The sequence below is a fragment of the Myripristis murdjan genome, chromosome 1 (assembly GCF_902150065.1).
Source record: "Myripristis murdjan chromosome 1, fMyrMur1.1, whole genome shotgun sequence".
In the NCBI taxonomy this organism is placed as follows: domain Eukaryota; kingdom Metazoa; phylum Chordata; class Actinopteri; order Holocentriformes; family Holocentridae; genus Myripristis; species Myripristis murdjan.
Window position 1 is genome coordinate 9,030,962 of NC_043980.1, and position 20,633 is coordinate 9,051,594.

Here is a 20,633-nt window from a genome sequence, read left to right on the forward strand (position 1 = left end):
CACACTGACTGGTGTGTGTCTGTGTGTGTGTGCTTTCCTCTGTGCCTCTCAAAGTGTCAGAGTGAGGAGCAGAGACGGCGCTGAGCGGAGCAGGATGGAGCCTATCAAATGTGTGGTCGTGGGAGACGGGTACGCTTTTACTTCACCTTGCTTACCTTTACCTCACTCGCCTTTTATCACCTAAGCTGCCGTTCCAGTGCGACCTGTTGAGCGGTGGAGAGTCATCCTGCTGATGAATGAAGGGTGATGCTTGATTGTAGCCCGTGTGCCAGCCAACAGAGCTATCTGACGAACTTGTTGGCCAGGTTCATGCAGTTTGGGTTAGACAGCTTCAACAGCAGTGTGCTCGTGTGATACAGCATCAACTCACTGACTTAACTCTACATTTCCACCTGAATGTGTGTTAGTTGGGACAGGCAGATCCTGGGTGTCTGACTGTACTGATCCAGCAGTGGAGTTTAGTGGAGTGGAGTGAGGGAGCCAAATGAGCAGCGCAGGCCATAACATGCAGGGAAATGCTGCCATGCAACAGAGATGAACACCCAGGAAACATTTACTCATGTTACTGTAACCAAGTAGCTTTTTGTGTACTTATGGTGAGTGTTTTGTTAAGGTTAATAATTGTATGCTGATGTTTTGCACTTTTTAAATCACATCCATCACAGAGTACAGATTTCTCTCAAGGCTCAATTGGACAGTCAGTCAACAGAGATGCTTCTTTGTTGCTGGACTTTAATTGTGTAATTTCCAAACATATAGATATAAGATTTAACTTTGCACACTTGTCCTTGAATGAGTGAACGTTTCATATTTAACAAAGTTACTATTTCTAAAAACTTGCTCAGTAACTTCCACTCTGAATATATTATGAATAAGCTACTTTGTACCTTTACTTAAAGGTGCTGTCATGGCACACATTTTGTCGCCTCAAATTCATTCTCTTTTGCACCACCTGGTGGCGGTTTATGGTATAAAACAATATTGACTTTTAAGTGATTTCTGACTGGTCAGTTCAGATCACGTGTCATAGGCGAGAAGTCAGCCGGGAAAAGTGAAACTTAAAAAGTGAAAATCTTTCCATGCGGTCAGACAGAGAGCTCCTCTCCTCTTTTTCTTCTCGTTTGTGCCTTGGAGACTCTTTGCTTGTAAGTTCATACTTTTTCAGTGTTTTGTGCAAATGTGCATACATATAATTTGAAATTCGTGTTTGAGTTAAAAACGAACTACACTGTGATTATTTAATTTGCTAAGCTTGCTAAGGGTAAAAATGCTAAAGTTAAAAATGTAAGCCAAGCTAAATGTAGCTTCTTGTTGTAGCAGGTGCACATAAGCAAAGTAAATTCATTTGTGCTGTTTATGTTTGTAACTAAAGCTATGTAACTTTGTGTTTATTTCAGTTTTACTTAAAGGATGGAAAGAAGAGAAACTGTGTTAGACTTTCTCTGAATCCTGTCTGTTAGCTATCTGTCATTGGTGTGTAGATGACATGCGTATCAGGGACAGAATAGGTGCATGATGCCGAATTTTAGAGGGCCAGTTGAGGAGAAAAAAAACATGGAAAAAGCACGCCATCTATCACTTTGTGTTCAAACTAAATGTGAAGTGAGTTTTTCACGGATCCTAATTGACTTTCAGAGGACACTGTTTGCGAGGAGCACGCAGCTGACCGAGCTCAGCTGAGCTCTGCTCCTCTCTCTTTAGCCTGGTGTTTGGCTGATCAGCTGATACAGGGCACAGCGGATGTGTCTGCAAGGCTGTAGCAGAGTGTGTGTGTGTGTGTGTGTGTTTTATAACGGCAAAAAAACGTCTTCGATCATCCTCTCAATCACTAATAGCGAATCGGGTTGCCGATTGGCACAAGCCTATCAGTTAATTGGTTAATTGGTTAACGAACGCTCGTTAACTGATTACCGTTAAGTGATCGGTTAAAAAACATTCAGAATAATAATAATAATTTTTGCATCCCTAATCCAGAGGTAATTCATAGCTACATCGTACTAGTTCCGGGTTTACTGGCAGACTCTATTGCTGCGTTCCAGCGTGGAATTGTACCTGTGAATCACAACTTCAAAGTCACGACTTCAAACCATTCCAGGCATAACCGCTAAGAACAACCAGTCTCCAGTTGTGCCGCCATTCTTGTGTACAAAACATAAACTGCGTGACGTCGAACGAGGAAGTTGGAGTACGCTGAGCACAATCGAGTTCACAGGCGTGAATTCACAGGTTTGGCTATAGCCCCGCCCACTTTTCACCGGTAAATCACCAGTTATGGGTGGCCTGGAACGCAGCATATTACCACGTTATATGATGCAGAAAACGTCACGTTACCATGACAACAAAGAGTCAGTTGACGCCCCAAATGCTTCCCGTGGCGCCTATTTCAGACGTTGTGGGAGTTTGGTGTAAGTCTGTTGGGTTACCCAACTCGTCGAAAACTGACGAGACACGGGTGCCTAATTCGTCAGGCTGTTGACGCATTGGGAGTGAGAACATGTTGTACCCTTCCTCCTCTGCCACCTGTACACTCTGAACTGACTTTTATCCTGCCCAACTGGTCTGATCACGTCATTAGAAACATATGTGTTCAGTTTTGAGTTGATGTATGTAAAAGGTGACGGCTGTGTTGGAGTTCACATTTAGCTGTCTGTGTTTACAGTTTTGCAGCACAAGTGTATGACAATGTGAAATGTGTTTAGCGACGGAGAATGTGTTTAAGGTTTAGCAAAAAAGAGCGGATGAGTTTTGCAAATTGTGTCCAAGTACCTGAACAGTGTTTAAGGTTTGGCCCAAAGAGTGTTTCAGATTTGGTTCAGAGAATGGAGTTTAGTGTTTTAGCAATTGAGAAAAACTGTAATAACACCTGTGCCTGAGTAGCAATTTCTAGTATTCCTTCTACTGTTGGGATAGAATAGAATAGAATAGAATAGAATAGAATAGAAAAGGTGAGCCTAGAATGGAAGCATAAAAACACAAGAGGAGTGATTTTTCGCACTGATTTATATAGAAAGTTGGTCTAAAAATACATCAGTTTGGGGCTTTCCCTTCCCAGCTGGCTTCTTAATAATGTGGCTCACCACAAACACATTGCATGAACAGCACAGTTTCATTTGAAGAGATAATTGTTTCCTTGAGGTATGCTGTCAAAACTGGTTTGTCACGTTGTCTGGTTGAGTAAGCAGGTGACAGGAAAACTCCCCTCTCTGCAAATGACACACCAGCCTCCAGGTCCGGGTACCATGTGTCCCGTTACCATTGCAACACCTTTGGCATGTTGGCCAGCGTCGCGTCCAGGCATGGCTGAAGAATGACCGTGTGTTGTGGGCACTTTTTTGTCATTGTTATGTCATTGTTTCCTTCTTTCTTTCTTTCTTTCTTTAACAAGACACATGTGCTTTAATATTTCTTACAGTCTCCAAACTTGACAATTTATTGGCTCTTTCTACTCAGATTCCACTTAATTGTTCAAAAGTACCTTGTTTATGAATTATGCAATTAAACTTTTCAAAATGAAAAAAGGCCTTACAATGTGCAGGGTCGTCCACATGACAGACACCTGGGCGTCACAGGAAACTGAAAAAAAGGAGAACTGGTGTTCTCAGCTCAAATCGTTCAAACTGGAGCCAGCTCAGAAAAAGTCAAACTGAAAAATCATCCACAATCACATAAAATAATATATACACTATAATGCCAAAAGTTTTCACTCAGCTATCCAAATCACTGAATTCAAGTGTTCCGATCACTACCATGGCCACAGGTGCATAAAATCAAGCACCCAGGCATGCAAACATACTTCTACAAACATTTGTGAAAGAATGGGTCGCTCTCAGGAGCTCAGGGAATTCCAGCGTGGTGCTGTAATAGTAATGTGATAGGATGCCTGTGCCAGGCATCCTATCCAGTCATGAAATTTCCTCGCTACTAAATATTCCACAATCAACTGTTAGTGGTACTATAACAAAGTGGAAGCGATTGGGAACGACAGCAACTCAGCCACCAAGTGGGAGGCCACGTAAAATCACAGAGCGGGGTCAGCGGATGCTGAGATGCATAGTGAGCAGAGGTCGCCAACTTTCTGCAGAGTCAATAGCTACAGATCTCCAAACTTCATGTGATCTTCAGATTAGCTCAAGGACAGTGCGTAGTGAGCTTCATGGAATGAGTTTCCATGGCCGAGCAACTACATCCAAGCCCTACATCACCAAACGCAATGAAAAGCGTCGGATGCAGCAGTGTAAAGCACGCCGCCACAGGACTCTAGAGCAGTGGAGACGTGTTCTCTGGAGTGACCAATTACGCTTCTCCGTCTGGCAATCTGATGGACGAGTCTGGGTTTGGCGGTTGCCAGGAGAACGGTACTTGTCTGACTGCACTGTGCCAAGTGTAAAGTTTGGTGGAGGCAGGATTATGGTGTAGGGTTGTTGTTCGGGAGTTGGCCTCGGCCCCTTAGTTCCAGTGAAAGGAACTCTTAATGCTTCAGCATACCAAGACATTTTGGACAATTTCATGCTCCCAACTTTGTGGGAACAGTTTGGAGATGGCCCTTTCCCGTTCCAACGTGACTGCGCACCAGTGCACAAAGCAAGGACCATAAAGACCTGGATGTGAGGTGCGGATATCAGGAGGAGTCGGTCTTGGCAAGTAAAAAAATATCGATTTTATTTCCTATTAGTTAACAACTCTAAAATCAAGGGAAAGGGGAGGTGGAACAAAGTTAGCGTCTGGCGAGAGTAGCTTTCTCTCAGGTGCTGCGTATCAGTCCCTAATGAGCCCTGACCCACTGATTCACAGCTGCAGCTTACTCGCGGATCATTTGCGGCGCTGTCCATGGTGCTGAAAGTGACAGCAGTTTAATTTGATAATCAAACTGCAACAATGGATGAGCGAGTTTGGTGTGGAAGAACCTGACCGGCCTGCACAGAGTCCTGACCTCAACCCGTTTGAACACCTTTGGGATGAATTAGAGTGGAGACTGCGAGCCAGGCCTTCCCGTCCAACATCAGTGTCTGACCTCACAAATGCACTTCTGGAAGAATGGTCCAAAATTCCCAGAAACACACTCCTAAACTTCGTGGAAAGCCTTCCTAGAAGAGTTGAAGCTGTTATAGCTGCAAAGGCCGAGCCAAAATCATATTAAATCCTATGGTTTAAGAATGGGATGTCACTCACATTCATATGCGTGTGAAGGCAGACGAGCAAATACTTTTGGCAATATAGTGTATATTTTTTTTGGTCCTGCACAGCGGCAGAAAAAAGATATTTCTACCCTAGACCTCGCTCAGTATTTCCAAAACTTCATGTGTTTCACTCATATTTGAAAACAACCAGGGACCCACCAGTGGCCATCAATCAGCTGCTTACAATATGAAAATCATAGGGACACAAAAAAAAAAAAAAAAATGCAAAACCCTTCCTGGAAGTGCTCTTTGTTCATATTGTCTTACCTCTAACGCTATGATCAAAATATATGGAGGACAAGCAGGAAACTGACAACCAAAGCCGATATTACCATACTTCTTCTGAAAACAGATGTTTAAAATTGATTTATATGTAATGTCATGTGAATGAATGTTTTGTGCTATGATCAGCCAACATTTGTATTAACATGTTTGAGGCATCCTGTTGCCTAAATAATAGAATTTTGAAATATTTAATGTTGCGTGAAGCTTGTCTTTTTTATGATTTCACACTGTGATATGTAATTTTTTTGTCTCCCAATGATTTTTCCATCATTAGTCGTTGGCTCATAATCTCTGGTAGGTCTGTGGGTAGGCAGAAAAAGAGCTGAAGCTTGCGTGTTCTCTCTGCTGATGTGTGAATAAAAAAAAAGATTAGATGAGCACAGATAATTTTTTTCTGTAATTTTTATGGGAAACTGATCCACACATTTCCTGGTTTTGTCCACCTGACTACAAAGCAAAGGCAGCTCCTTGTGCAAAAGCAAAACATCCCAAAACGTGAGCTGCCCCGTGTGTCAGTGCCTCTGTGAGGATTTGGTCATGCATTTTCATAACTCGAGACACACACAGGCTGCACATAGTGGCTCTCTTGGCATGTAAAAGCTTTGGTCCTTTCATCAAAGTCCAAGGGGCTTAAAGACACAAGCGGAGACAAATATGTTGAAACATGCAAAAAAAAAAAAAGTGCATTACACATTTATGATATACGTGGTGATTACGCCAACACACTAAAATCAGTCTTTTGCCATATTCTCAATCTGTTCTGCTCTTTCTCGGTCTCTCTCAATCCAATTCAGATTCAATTCATAGGACTTTTTACTGGCATGGGAAACAGATGTAAAATGTGAAATAAAAACAACAAAGTGGACATTAAACAGAGGAATTACTATTAGAATTCTATACCAATTATGTACCAATAAGTAACAAATATAACTAAAAGGAAAAAAACAAAAAAGTTGATTCAAATAAGTGGTAACCATACAAACACACAGGTGACTGCTGGTCGTCATGGTGGTTGTCTTTTGCGCTCACAGCAGCTCAGTGTGTTGGCTCGCTGTGGGACTTTCTTGTTGTTCGCCATGTGTTTAGAGTCTCTGTGTCAGGGGTTTCCTCAGTTTTGGATCGGTCACAGAGGTCACGGTAATCTGCCAACAAGTATTCTCTGTTTAGGGCCTATTAGTCTTCCAGTTTGCTCTGATTCTTTCCAGTGTGTCAAATCGTTTTCTTGTGGTTTTCTTATCATTTGGTTGAGTTAAAATAGGGTTCCTGTTTTGAGACTCTGTTTGTGTTTGTGAGCAGAGACCTTGAACCAGTTGGCTAAGGGGTTTCTCTCTCTCTCTCTCTCTCTCTCTCTCTCTCTCTCTCTCTCTCTCTCTCTCTCTCTCTCCTCCACTCTTCCTGCCTGGAACAACATTTTCATCTTGTCATATTCTGTGTGTGTGTGTGTGTGTGTGTTTTTCTCCTTTGTCTGTTTTAGCGGTGTGGGAAAAACTTGTCTTCTCATCAGCTTCACAACCAATGCCTTCCCAGAGGGGTACATTCCTACTGTGTGAGTATCACACACACGCACGCACGCACGCACGCACGCACGCACGCACGCACGCACACACACACACACACACACACATACTGCACATACTGTATTACTGCACAGAGAGACCAAACCAAATATCAGAGAGAGAGAGAGAGAAAGAGAGAGAGAGGGGTGGGGGGTGGGGTTCAGATCCTGGCAGGCAAAACTGCTCCGGCCACATTTCTCAGCGGCTGATGTGGCACATTAATATGTGAAACTAATTTAATTAAAAGCTGCAGAACAAAAAAAAAAAAAAAAAAAAAAAAAAAAGAATATGTTTCACATGTCGTGTTATGTTACAGTGAGAGAATGATGATGCAGAGCTGACAAGCTGTAGTGCTTCAGTTTAACCACAAGGGCGCAACACTGCTTAAAATATATAGAACTTACAGCATTACGCCTTAAATAGAGGAGTGTCCATCAGTGGTCATCACAACTGGAGAGTAACAAAGTACTTTTACTACAGCACTGTACTTCAGTACAATGCTGAGGTACTGACACTTTACTGCAGTATTTCTGCTGTGTAAGACTTTATGCTGTCACTGCGCCACATTTCAAAGGGAAAGCTTTTTTTTTTTACCGCATCACATCTATCTGACTGTTGTGCTCACTCGTTACTAGTTATTTTTCCATCATGATATTGCTAATTATTCTTAAGTAAAGCATTTAGTGCTTTCTTTGCCACCACCGGTTGTCATTCTTTTAACTCCATAGTGAGTAATCTTGTACAGTTTAGGCCCAAGACTCTGCAGGATATTATTCCAACCAAATAAAAGGAAATAAATGAAAGTGTATGTAATCCTCAGAGACTAAGAGTGCTCATCAGTTGGACCAGAAACAGGTGAACAGTTTAGTTTTAGTGACATTTGCACTAAACAATAAACAACAATAAACCCACCTCATCTAAAATTATCCTCTAAAATTCTCTTTAACATCCCTCCTTTTCTTCAGTTTCTTTGTGCCACTGTATGACTGGATGATATCACACGTCATAATATCAGAGTTAGAGACATTATCCGATTCCGCAGTTTTAAAACCAAATGAACTAAACTGAATGAAATGATCCCAACAGATTTGACAACTACATAGCGACTGTGATGGTGGACGACCGCCCTATCAACCTGGACCTCTGGGATACGGCTGGACAGGAAGACTATGACAGGCTCCGCCCACTGTCCTATCCCCAGACGGTAAACACACACACACACACACACACTTGTCATCAGCTGATTAACAACTGTAACTGACTAACCACTGATTGGATGATGCTGAGGTCAGACACTTACTCCAGGCTTAGACTCACAAAATGAGGCGACCAAGGAGGAAAATGAAAATAAGAGAAGGCAGGTGACAGAAAAAGCTGCGTGATGGGTGACTGACACCCGAGAAAGGGCAAATCAAAACAAGCCTGATTTTTGGATTATATTCTATTTTATTTTTGTTTAATTTAGATGCAGTTGCAGTTACAGTGACAAATTAGACCAAGGGCCCTATCTTGTGCCACCCGCTACCCGCTGCCACTACCCGCTACCCGTGAATTGCGGATTTAGGAGCTTCCGCTATCCCTAAACGGTATCTTGCGCCCACGCTACCCGCTATCCGTTATGCCGACTCCGTCATTTGCGCCTGGAGGTGTGTCCGTGGGCGTGTTTCATGCGCTATCCCTAAAATTGCTATCTTGCGCACACACTTTAGGGAAAGCGCATAGCGACAGCAACAGCAAAGTTTGGACTTTTACAAGAGCGCGCCCAGGCGGCTTCAATGCGCGCCCCGACGGAGCCTCGCCACGCACACGGTCGGACTGATACCGGGACGCCGCCGGAATGGACTGAGTATATTACTCATATAGACTAACTTGTCAATAAATTAGTTTACACATAGTTCCACCTCTGCCTCTTGTGTGTGTGTGGTGTGACCCGGGGATTTTACTCAATCAGCACAATCTTGTGACACGTCCACTTGGACACATGTGGCTCCACCTCCCGAATTAACTCGCCTATAATAAATAATATGTATATATATATAAAGCCACCTTGCTTTAGCCTCAGTAGAACCCCTGAGAAAATCTACCTCCCTCTCTCCATCACGGGTTTAGGGTTTATGATTTAGGATAGCGCAGCCTGCCCTTAAAGGCAATGGCACCTGGCACACTGATTGGTGTAATTGGTGTAACGCCCAAACCACGCCTATGCATAATATAGCGGGTAGCGCAAGTGTTTTACGGATAACGGGAGGTGCGCAAGATAGCAACTATTGCGGGGGAACGCCCCTTGCGCAATGCTAAATCCCCAAATAACGGGTTTAGGGAGTCTGGCGTAAGATAGGGCCCCAAATGCTCAGGTGAAATAAAATGCAAGGTGCTTATAAAACGAAATCTAATGATATATCAAACTATACTGACATTGTGCCTAAAATAATCTGGAATAATCTGCCAGCTAATCTCCCCATCCTCTCTCTGTACATTTTCTCCATTCATCCAGGATGTATTTCTCATCTGTTTCTCCCTGGTGAGCCCTGCGTCCTATGAGAACGTCCGAGCTAAGGTGAGCCTGCCCGGTCTGTCACATTACTGACTGGACCTCTTAATCAGTCACCTGTTTGTTTGTTTGTTTGTTTGTTTGTTTGTTTGTTTGTTTATCTGATTAGATCTGATGAGTCTGTGTTTTGCAGTCATGTGACATATAGCTCTTTACTAAGCTTGACAAGCCTTTTGAGTAGTAAATGTATAAGAAGCCTAACAAACTGATTTTGTTGAGATTAGTCTCAATTTGGAAGAGAAACATTTTCATATGGTTATTCTGATGATATGAAGACAGCTTAAAATGCATTTTTTTATCTTAAGTCCAGGCTTCTGTGACATATACACTCCTGATCAAAATCTTAAGACCAGTTGAGAAATTGCAAGAATTTACATTTTGCACTGTTGGATCTTAAAAAGGTTCTAAGTAGAGCTTCAAAATGCAAAAAGAAGAAATGGGAGTGAGACAAAAAAAAAACAAAAACAAAATTGAGTAAGCAATTTTAAGTTTAAGACCGCTGCCTTTAAAAGCCCAAATCTTGGCAAAAATGTGGATTCAGTGTCATTTTCTGTCAGGTATCCACACTGTCATGACCTCCTGATGGCAAAGGCAAAAAAGCTTTCTCTCTTTGAACGCGGTCGGATTGTTGAGCTGCATAAGCAAGGCCTCTCGCAGCGTGCCATTGCTGCTGAGGTGGGACGCAGTATTTTTAACTTCCTAAAATATCCTGAGGGTTATGGAACAAAAAAGACAAGTCGAGGATCCAGCTGGCTGTCCGTCAAGACACGGGACGATCTTCGGCCCAAATTAAGCTTGTCACTGGTGCCAACTGCAGTCCCATAACCATCAGACGGCATACGCGAGAGAAGAGTTTTAAGAACAAAAAACGTCCTCAAAGGCCTCGTCTCCTTCAATGGCACAAAATTGCCCGTTTGGAGTTTGCACGAGAGCACCAAACATGGGACATTGAAAGGTGGAAGAAAGTTTTATTCTCTGATGAGAAAAAATTTAACCTTGACGGTCCTGATGGCTTCCAGCGTTACTGGCATGACAAGGAGATCCCACCTGAGATGTTTTCTACACGGCACAGGGGAGTGGGCGCCATCATGATCTGGGGGGCTTTTTCCTTTAATGGAACAATGGAGCTTCAGGTTGTGCAGAGGCGTCAAACGGCAGCTGGCTATGTGGAGATGTTGCAGGGGGCATCCCTCATGACTGAAGGCCATCGTCTGTGTGGTAATGACTGGGTTTTTCCAACAGGACAACGCTGCAGTTCACAATGCCTGCCTGACAAAGGACTTCTTCCAGAGAAATAACATCACTCTTTTGAACCATCCTGAGTGTTCCCCTGATTTAAATCCAATTGAGAACATTTGGGGTTGGATGGCAAGGGGAGTTTACAGAAATGGACACCAGTTCCAGACAGTGGATGCCTATCTGCAGTGGCAGAATAGTAAATTTGCATTTTTCAAATCTCATGTTGTGCTTAAATGTATAATACTTACCAGCCCTTTAGTGTCCAGCAGCCTTGGAAACGCTGAGAGTATGTTATCTGACTCATCAGGATTGTGGATGAGGGTGCTGTCTATACTCAAAGGTCTCCTTCATCTTCTGCAGGATTAATTCTCTGTCAGTGATGTGGCTCATCAAGGATATGATCTCTTTACAACGCTCCTCATCCAACTGACCACCAATCTGAGGCAGCTCCCTCTTTTGTCCTGGACCGCCACCTCCTGCTGTCTGCATTTTTGGTTCCTTGAATGGAAGTTTTGTGTTCCTCTGAACGGTCTTGAGCCGCCATGCCAGAAATCCAGTGCCCCTTTGGCTATCATAGAAATGTTCCTGACCAAAGACAGACAAAAGTTAGTGAAAAACAAAAAACATAAATTTGACAGGATTTTACCATCAAGATATGAGAAAAACAAGGGACAAAATAAAACTGTTAATGCTGCGTGTAAAAAAAAAAAAAAAAGTTTTAGAAAAGGATTTTTTTTTTAATGCATAAGATTGGCAGTAGTGCAGAGTTTAATTGCATCTTTAAGTGATCAATACATTTAAAATTTTATAAAGGAATTTCTTGATACAATTCAAAGTTAGGTATGTAATCACAATAAGACTTACATATCCCTTCCTGGAGAGGGGATCTTTCAGTGCAGGGAACAAGGTAACAATTCCCAGTGCGTATTTCTCTTTAGTGGTTCGCTGAGGGATTCTCCTGAAAAGGAAAATAAAGTTGATTCTTGATTGTTTACCAAGCTATACCAACTAAGCATCGGTGCTTTGTAAGGGTGGAATAATACTATTACTTAAGTAATGTTTCTTATTACTATAATTGCTGCCTTTTCTCCAATCTCACTCAAGCAAAAAGAAAAGAAGAAAAAAATAATGTCCCTTCCAGAGTTCACATTAGCCGACATGTGTAATTGACCGGCAGATGAAAATATCGACCAAAATGAGCGTTGGAAATAAGCCAAATACATAAATAAATGAATAGCATATTAAATAGCCTATTTTGTGTAACCTGTAAGATGTCAGCGTTCCTACAACTTAAGGTAAGTTAAATTCAAGACTTTTTAAGACTTTTTAATGCCACCTGAAATGAAATTTAAGACAAACATGGCAATAAACACAATTAGGAAAAAAAACCCACCACATCAATTACACAGGGTTAGGAACGATTTTACCCAAATGTTTATTTTAACATAAAACAGTACTGTTTGGTCCAGTGAACAAGTTTCATTTTTAAAAACACTACACTTTGCTTGCAAAAAACACAGTATAACATAAACGCTTGTCACAGCTATGGCATGGATTGGCAGGCATTTCTTCAGTTCCTCCTCCACCTGTTGCAATTCTGCCATTTTTTTCTTTGTAACGCTTCCTTAGCGTGTTTCATTTGGTGATGAGCTGTGCCAACAGGGTGCCAGCCTTTCCCTCAGCTTGTGTGGCCAGCTGATCAGCATCATCCAGCAGAACTTTTGCCACCTCAGACAGACATTTTTTCGTCTTCTTAAGTTCCTCGATGCGCACTGCAGCTGCCTTTTGGTTCTGTGATGCAATTTCATTTGTTTTCTTTTTCTTTTCCTCATCCAGGTACATCCTGTACCTTGACCTGGTTGATGCAGCTGAGGACAGCAGCTCCTTAGTGATGGGAACCTTGAGGACACCCCCACAAACAGTGACATAGTCACAGATCAGTCGCTGGGTGACCATTGTTTCTTCTTGCATGTTGCAATTTTCAGCTTCTTTGTTTACTGAGAAGCCTCTCTCCACTGTTGCCTGGCTGTGCGAAGTCACAAAACTGCTGTGTAATCACGTCATCTGCAAGAAACAATACAAAGGCACAGGCAAAATTCAATAAAAAATGCAAACATTTTATTTAACAGTCACACAAAGTACTAGATAAGAACCAGGCAAATTTATAGTAATAATATGCGCGTCCTGGATACCTAACACTTCTTTAGATGCTATTTACATCACTCTTAGTTTCTTTTACATTCAGAGACAGATATCATAATGAATGCAGAAAGAAACTTAAACTGCTTTACTCTCTCATACCGGCTGAGACACCTCCTGACAACTGCTTATCGTGCAAAAACCTCTGGACGAGATTCCTCATCTTGCCCTGGCACCATTCTGGATCAGAGAAAGTCTTTCTAGGGTCCAAGCAGGCCAGCTGCCTCACAGTGGGATATTTTAAGGGGCTCTTCTCTTGCACTTTCTGCAGGATAGCTGACATCACCTTGATGCAGTCCCTCTTAAACTCTGGGACTGTGAGTTCTCCTATCTTTTCCTGTCTTTGGAGTTCCTGACAGGGATAATGACAGTAACCTTTGTAAAAACTAGGAAATCCATTTTCTGGGTCCTGGTAATATTTTAAACAATAACTTGATACACTACCTTCAGGGTTGATTCTGCACTAAAGCCACTATTCACTTCCTTAGGATAGACCCAATTCTTTTTGTGACCTACGTCTAGTCTGGCTAACTGGAGTGGACTGATGTCCTGAAGGACCTCCCTCTTGATGAAACGCCGCAAAATACACTGAACAGAAAAGATAAAAATGTAACCCAAATAATTACAACCATATTGACTTGACAATGTGTCAATATGTAAACACTGCTTTGCTTCTTGGTATAATATCAATGTCATGTCAGGTATATATGTATTAAATCAGAAATACAAACAAAGCTCAGTAGTAGAATATAATTACCTTCATCAAGTCTGCCAAATCGTTCACAAGGAATGGCATCATTGGCTGATCTGTCTGGTAAGTGGTCAGGAAGGGTTTGAAGGTCCTGATGACAGACATGTAGAAGTGAAGTTTTGCTATGATGAGAGGATCTTTCTGTGCCGCTTTCTGTGCCGCTTCAAGGGTGATTTGGTAGCCTCTTGGTCCTGACTGCATCCATGTCCATGGTCACTGAAGGCCATACCTCTAAAGCCCTCTCCACAGCTGGTAGGTTCACAAGCCACTGGTGGCCACAGAATGGCAGTGGAAATTGTGTGGTTTTGGTAAGAACTGTGAAGTCCTCCCTCCTTGCAGGTGTATTATGGAAGAGTGTGTGCATGGCCCTCAGAACCTTGTCCAGTTGCCACATGACAATGCCGCCTTTGCAAGCATTATGTAAGGTGTGGAGGCCACGGCTTCCTACTACAATTAGTTGAGCGCCCCCATACTGCTGTGCCTGTTCTTGCTGCAGTAGCTCCAGGAACTTCCAATTAACGTTTGGGCTGTCCATGGAGACAGACAACAACTTACACCTATCCAGGTCCCTGGCACCTTCCTGAGAATAAACAATGATGAAGCACATGAAGCATATATAAAAATCATACTGGATAAAGATTTAATAAACTGTAATACAGCATCTTATCTTTGTAACGGATGGAAGGTATCAATAACAACATCATTTGACACAAGTTAAAGCTGAAGAACCAACAATATAAACAGCACTTGTACAATACAATGTGATCCAATACAACAGCCATAACTTTAACCTTTATAATTATACTCCTGAGACCCAGCTAGTCATTTTTGTGTACTGTAGTACACATTTTATTTTTGCTAACCTCTCCCATACTGTACATGCCACTTTAATGAGTCCTGATGTTCCTGAGAGGGGACAGCTGTGGCTTTTTTCATTCATTCATTCATTCAACCTTTATTTGGATTCGGAGAATCATTGAGAGCAAGCCCTCATTTACAATGATGCCGAATGTACAACAACCATAAAAACAACACAGAATTACAATACAATAACAAAAACAGAATAAAACAGGGATTAAAACAAAATAAAACAGGGAATAAAAACAGAATAAAACAGGAACAAAATTAAAAGCAGTTACAATTATGAGTAAAATAATCAGCAATCAGAGATTTGAACTGGTTGAGGTGTACAACTGATTCAAGTTTCAAGTCACATTGCAAAGTGTTCCAGCTGTGAGCTGCAGAGAAGCTAAAAGCAGTTTTTCCAAGTTCAGTACGTGGGCGCAGTACTTGGAGCAACAAAAAATTGGAAGAGCGTGTGGAGTAATTCCTACTGGACCACCTCAGTAGAGAGCTCAGATAATGAGGAAGCCTTCCAATAAGGGCTTTATAAATGAAAACAAGCCAATGCCTATTCCATCTAACAGACAGGGAAGTCCAGCCAAGTTTATCGTACAAGACACAATGATGGACAAAATAACTGTCACCAGTAATAAATCTTAAGGCTGAGTGGTAAACAGCATCTAAGGATTTTAGGGTGGAAGCAGATGCATGGCGATAAATGACGTCACCGTAATCCAGGACAGACAGGAATACTGCCTCAACTACCCGCTTCCTGCAGGACATAGGGAAGCTGTCTCTATTTTTATAAAAATATCCTATTTTCTGTCGCAGCTTGGTAACAAGCATGGCAATATGAAACTTAAAATTAAGTTTTTGGTCCAGCGAAATGCCGAGATATTTATAGAGAGACTCTCTCTATGTTATGGCCGTCCAGGGTCGTGATACACAGTGGTATGTTGATATCAACATCACTACGAGAAAACAGCATAAATTTAGTCTTGCTTGGATTTAGTAATGATTTCAATTTGAAAAGAACATCTTGAAGTGTGTTAAAAGCCTTTTGAAGGGTTTCAACAGCAGATTGAGCAGTATCGGCAGAACAGTATAGGACTGTATCGTCTGCATAGAGATGAGCATTACAGCCTGTTATAGAATTTGTAATATTGTTAATGAAAATTGAAAACAAAATTAAAATTGCCCGTTTTAAAAAGTGATATCACATTTGGTGGTTGTGGCCTTTCTATTTTCCCATTCCCACTCTTTTCAAACTGGAAGGCATCAAAATCAGCACGTTTTATGGGAAAAGGAGAGTTAAGCATGATTTTCATAATTCAAATGTTTTTTATTGTAGGATTTTGATTAATTTAGTGGCTAAACATCTCAATTGTGAGCTGTATGAATTTGCAGAACAAAACTTTATTTTCATAGAGAAAAACAGCTACTTTATCAATGTATACCGTAGTACACGTCAGGATTTGGTACTGTTTTTTTCACACCAGTAGCTGACATGCAGATCCAGTTGTTTTGTTTTCGTGGTCTGGTTGAGGCTCTCGTCGAACATTAAAACAAATGCGCCCTTGTTAGCATCCGCAACAAGCTCCTCAGAAATGTACGGGGCTAATCCAAACTTGCTAATGTAAGCCATCTTGTCGGCACTGCATGCAAAAGTGCGGGCAATGTCAGAGTCGGGGAACATGGCGCGAAATAAGTCTCCAACTCCCTCATTTGATTTGTAGGACTGGTGTTTTGTTACGGTGTTCAGCGACCACAGTACCTCTGCTTTCAGTGTAGGCGTACAACCAAAAATTGTCCGGAGTTGTGGTGCTGCGGTCCCGGTTGTTGATGACGTGGGTGGGGGTGGAGGCGTGGTAGAGACGACGGTAGAATAGAACTGCGAAATACCTGGCATTTGTTGGCAGCTTGATGTTGAAGCTTTGTGTTTCGCACTCTGCATGTGCAACTACACTGCCTTAATTCCCATCGTGCCGAGTTTAAACACTTCTTTCACAAAATGCATCGTGCCTCGTACACATTTCCCGGTACCGATTTCAGCCATGCCGAAAAATGTTGATTTGACAGCCAATTTTCATTGAACTTACACTTTCCCATGTTGTCCAAGGTAAAGTGACAGCTACACGAATAAAGTGAGTCTGCTCTGAGAGTGCTGGCCGCAACCACATCACTGATTTTTTTGGTTCTGTTATAGTGATTGCGGGAGGTTACTGCGAGAGGCGTTTGGTAAATTATTTAAAAAAAAATAAAAAAAAATGTAGCAATTATTTTGAGATTTGAAGCTAATTACAATTATAAAATCCTACTTACCATGTGTAAACATTTTTAAGACTTTTGAAATATTGATTTAAGACATTTTAATGCCAATTGAGGCCTTGATTTTGGATCAATGAATTCAATGCCTTTTAAGATTTTTCAAGGATCCGTGGGAACCATGGATGTGCAGCAAAGACAGCGATGTTGAGAGAAAATGAAAATTCAGTCATTATCTACTGACCCTCATGCCTACGGAACGACAGGGAAAGTATTTTGATCATCTGTGCACTCCTTGAGTTTCCTGGAACTTTGTTTGACCAATAACTGCAGCAAATAGTAACTGAGATTCAAAAGTTCCAAAAATACATAAACCATAAATTTCCTCCATACCAATAACCCAAACAAATTCAAGTGTCCTGAAGCAGAAACATGCAGCACATCAAACAAAACTTAACTCAAGGCATTTGTAAGCTACAGGACACTTGGATTACTTTGAACGAGCAGTATGGAGGCATTTTATGGATTTATTATGTATTTTTTGGACGTATGAATCTGTTACCGTACATTGCATTTGCTTGAAAAATGAAGTTCCTGTTAAACTCCAGGAGTGCACAGTTGATCATAAAACTTCACCCATCAATCCATCAGAATAAGGGCGAGTAGCTAATGACTATTTGCATTTTTGGGTTAACTATCCCTGTTATGTGTTTTTTTTTATATATATTTTTTTATTACTGCTGTTTAAAAGCTACTATATAAGGTTATTTAAAATATAGTGGTTGTTCTACAGTATATGGCCAGAATCCTGGAATATTAAGGGCGGTCCAAAAAAACTAGCATAAACTCTAACCCTTTCACAATTCAACATTACTAGGAAAAAAACATCAGTAATCAGGCCCTACGGTATCTAAATTGTAGTTATTCCCAATCGTTTAAAAACAAAATAAGTTTAATAGCTGTTAACTACCTAACCCTTGTATTTTAAACTTACCCTTCTGTCTCAACCATATGTCCTGCAAGAATGTTAAGCATCTGCCTTCTTCTACTGTCACTGAGAGTCTCAGTCTCTTCATATTCCTCAAGCACTGTTGTCCCTCCTGGTTTTGTCTGTAGAATCTGCTTGATCAGCTAAACGGATCATAACAGCAGTGTTAATGCAAGACAAGAGCAGCAAAGTAATTTCAGACGTTGGGATGATGGTAGGATAGGATAGAAAAATCCATTTTTGAGGGAGCACAACATCAAGCTTTTGACACTTTGCACAATAGCCATTTAAAAAACAAATGCATGAAATTAATCAAAGTGACAACTATGATCTAAATTAGCAATCAGATTCTACAATTTCATTTAGCAGACGCTTTCATCCAAAGCGACGTGCAATGAGCACTAATACATCAAAAGCAAGGAACTAGTTAGATAATGAACTTACATCTCTGGCTGAAGAACTTTGGGATGCCTCTTCATCACTTATTTCGCTTGAGTGGTCTTGCTTCACAGTCACTGCTACCGCTGGACATAGACAGGAAACTTCCACCAAATGTGGATTTGGATGGTGGTGTGGATAGAGGTGACACAGATGCACCTGATTCTAAAACAAAAAGGTGTATAAATACTTAACATTGCCGCATTATTGTAGATAGGATTGTGCAATCAACCATGCTAGAACAATCTACAAACAGCAGCCAAAAAAAACCTATGCTCAACAGCCCTGTCCATCCATGGAATATAAAGATTTATTTGTTGTTAATTTACCATTGTTGTCACTGTCCTGGATGATGAAGCAAATCCCATTCTGTGTGGCCAAGTCTGCAAACACAGATTCATGCCCCTCGGTTCCCGAATCATCTTCCACACAAATCTTGTCCACGAGGATGGAGAACTTCTCTCTCACTAAATGATGAGTTAAAATACCACATGGTTTTTTGTTTAAATCAGAAAAAAAGTCCAGTCAGTTAAAATTACTGGTTAGTCATATACAAATCGGGACAATTACCTTCAGAAATGAATTCTTCATAATAAGCAGTTTGTAATTTAATATATTTCTTGCGGTCTTTGTATTGCACCTTAATTAGCATCTTGCAATCTTCAGCGTGATCCTGAAGAAAAATTAAAAAATTTTTTAGATAGTCCTTCAGCTGTCATTTTTCTTTCTTTCTTTTTTTTTTTAAAATCACCTATTCAAAAATGTGCAACTTTCACTACACTCAAATGGTCTCTGATGGACAAAAACATACATTTTGTAACTGAAGCTGTTGGATATGAAGATGTCTTTCTGCCTGACAGGTCTGGAAGTTAACATATTGCTCTTCACACTTCTTATGATGACTGCGGTATCTTTGTATCCTATCAAACAAATGCACTGAAAAATACAATATTCTGGTTATCTAACAAATTATAAGTCAATTAAATGGCAGTCAAGTACAATTTGCACACTATGGAATGAAAGTCATTTTGTGACTATTTTTTTTTTTTTTTATCATTGCGATATGCAAGACTGATCATTCGCAAATTACCGTTTTACTGTGGCCACAAAAGAAAAAATAAATAAATGATAATGTGAAATCTGATATATAAGAAGAATTCAGGTGTTAATGGAATACAGGACTCCTTCACAAGTAAAACAATCTTGAGCAGAGGTGGGTAGTAACGAGTTACATTTACTCGAGTAACTTTTTGGGTAAACTGTACTTTTAAGAATAGTTTTAATGTAAAATACGTTACTTTTACGTGAGTAATATTGTTCGAAAGTAACAATACTCTTGAATACAATGTTTGGCTACTCTACCCACCTCTGGGTAGAAAATATATATGTGTGTGTGTGTGTTTCTTGTGCCTTGATTTATGTCATTTATGTCATATCAATCAAACAGTGAACTATATCGACGTGATACTCACCTGTCGGTTGCGTGGTATCTTCTCATTGCGAGTACGCGGGGGAAGAAAATGGCTGCCGTTTCATTTTCTACGAGGTGTGCCTCGCCAAATGCCCGGATGTGAAAACCTCAACCGCAGGTGTTGGATACCGTTAACTCTGTACTGTTACGTCCACATTAATATGTTTTCTCACTGGCACGGAGTTCACTGTATCAGAATCAACACCACAAACTCAACACTTAACTCTAAAATGGTCTAACACTAGGATTTTAACTACAGTGATTTCTACAAATCTTCATTCCACCATGCAAAGGATCTTAATTATCCTGCAGTTATTTGAGGGAACTGAACTGGTTGCAAACCAAACTGCACGGCCTTCCTCGCAAAAAAAAAAAAAAAAAAAAAAAAAAAAACATTAACAAAGTGTGTGTGGAGTTTTACAAGTAATTTCAATTCATGTGAGCAGGTAGAACTTTTTGCAGAACAGTCTGTTGTCTCCTGTCATTGTCTTCCCATTGTCACGTTTAGCTGGCTGTTCCTGTGCACAGATAAATACGTATTGACAGGGTGGCACAAGAGCAGCAAATTATCAGGCGAGTCAACAGGAAGTCAATGCATGATGACACAATGGACTCCAGATTGCTGCACAATCTATTCAGCTGCTGTCCAAGCCAATCAGATGGTATTATACTGAATTACACCAGAAGACTCACAATGTAGTTCCATAGAAGAAAAAAAAATGCACGATGTGTGTAATTACAGTACATCCACCACTTTGGTTACTAAGGCACTGCAGCACAATTAATCACAAAAAAGAAAAGAAAAAGAAACAGAAACAGAAAAAAACAAAGTGCAGTAAATTAGTGTCACAGTGAATGCAAGAGAACAGA

The 20,633-nt window shown here is 40.9% G+C and overlaps 1 protein-coding gene across 2 annotated transcripts in view; it reads left to right on the forward strand.

Annotated features, from left to right (window-relative positions):
- The first annotated feature begins 61 nt into the window (after positions 1-61).
- LOC115374225 (ras-related C3 botulinum toxin substrate 2-like) overlaps positions 62-20,633 on the forward strand; it is a 44,282-nt gene continuing 23,710 nt past the window's right edge. Inside the window, exons 1-4 of one of the 2 annotated variants that reach the window (XM_030073087.1) lie at positions 62-129; positions 6,937-7,008; positions 8,105-8,222; positions 9,513-9,575. In XM_030073087.1, coding sequence (XP_029928947.1) covers positions 95-129; positions 6,937-7,008; positions 8,105-8,222; positions 9,513-9,575 — 288 coding nt within the window. In that variant the 5' untranslated portion in view covers positions 62-94. Of the gene's footprint in view, positions 130-1,080; positions 1,146-6,936; positions 7,009-8,104; positions 8,223-9,512; positions 9,576-20,633 lie in introns of those variants that run through there. The other variant, XM_030073163.1, reaches the window with a different exon arrangement.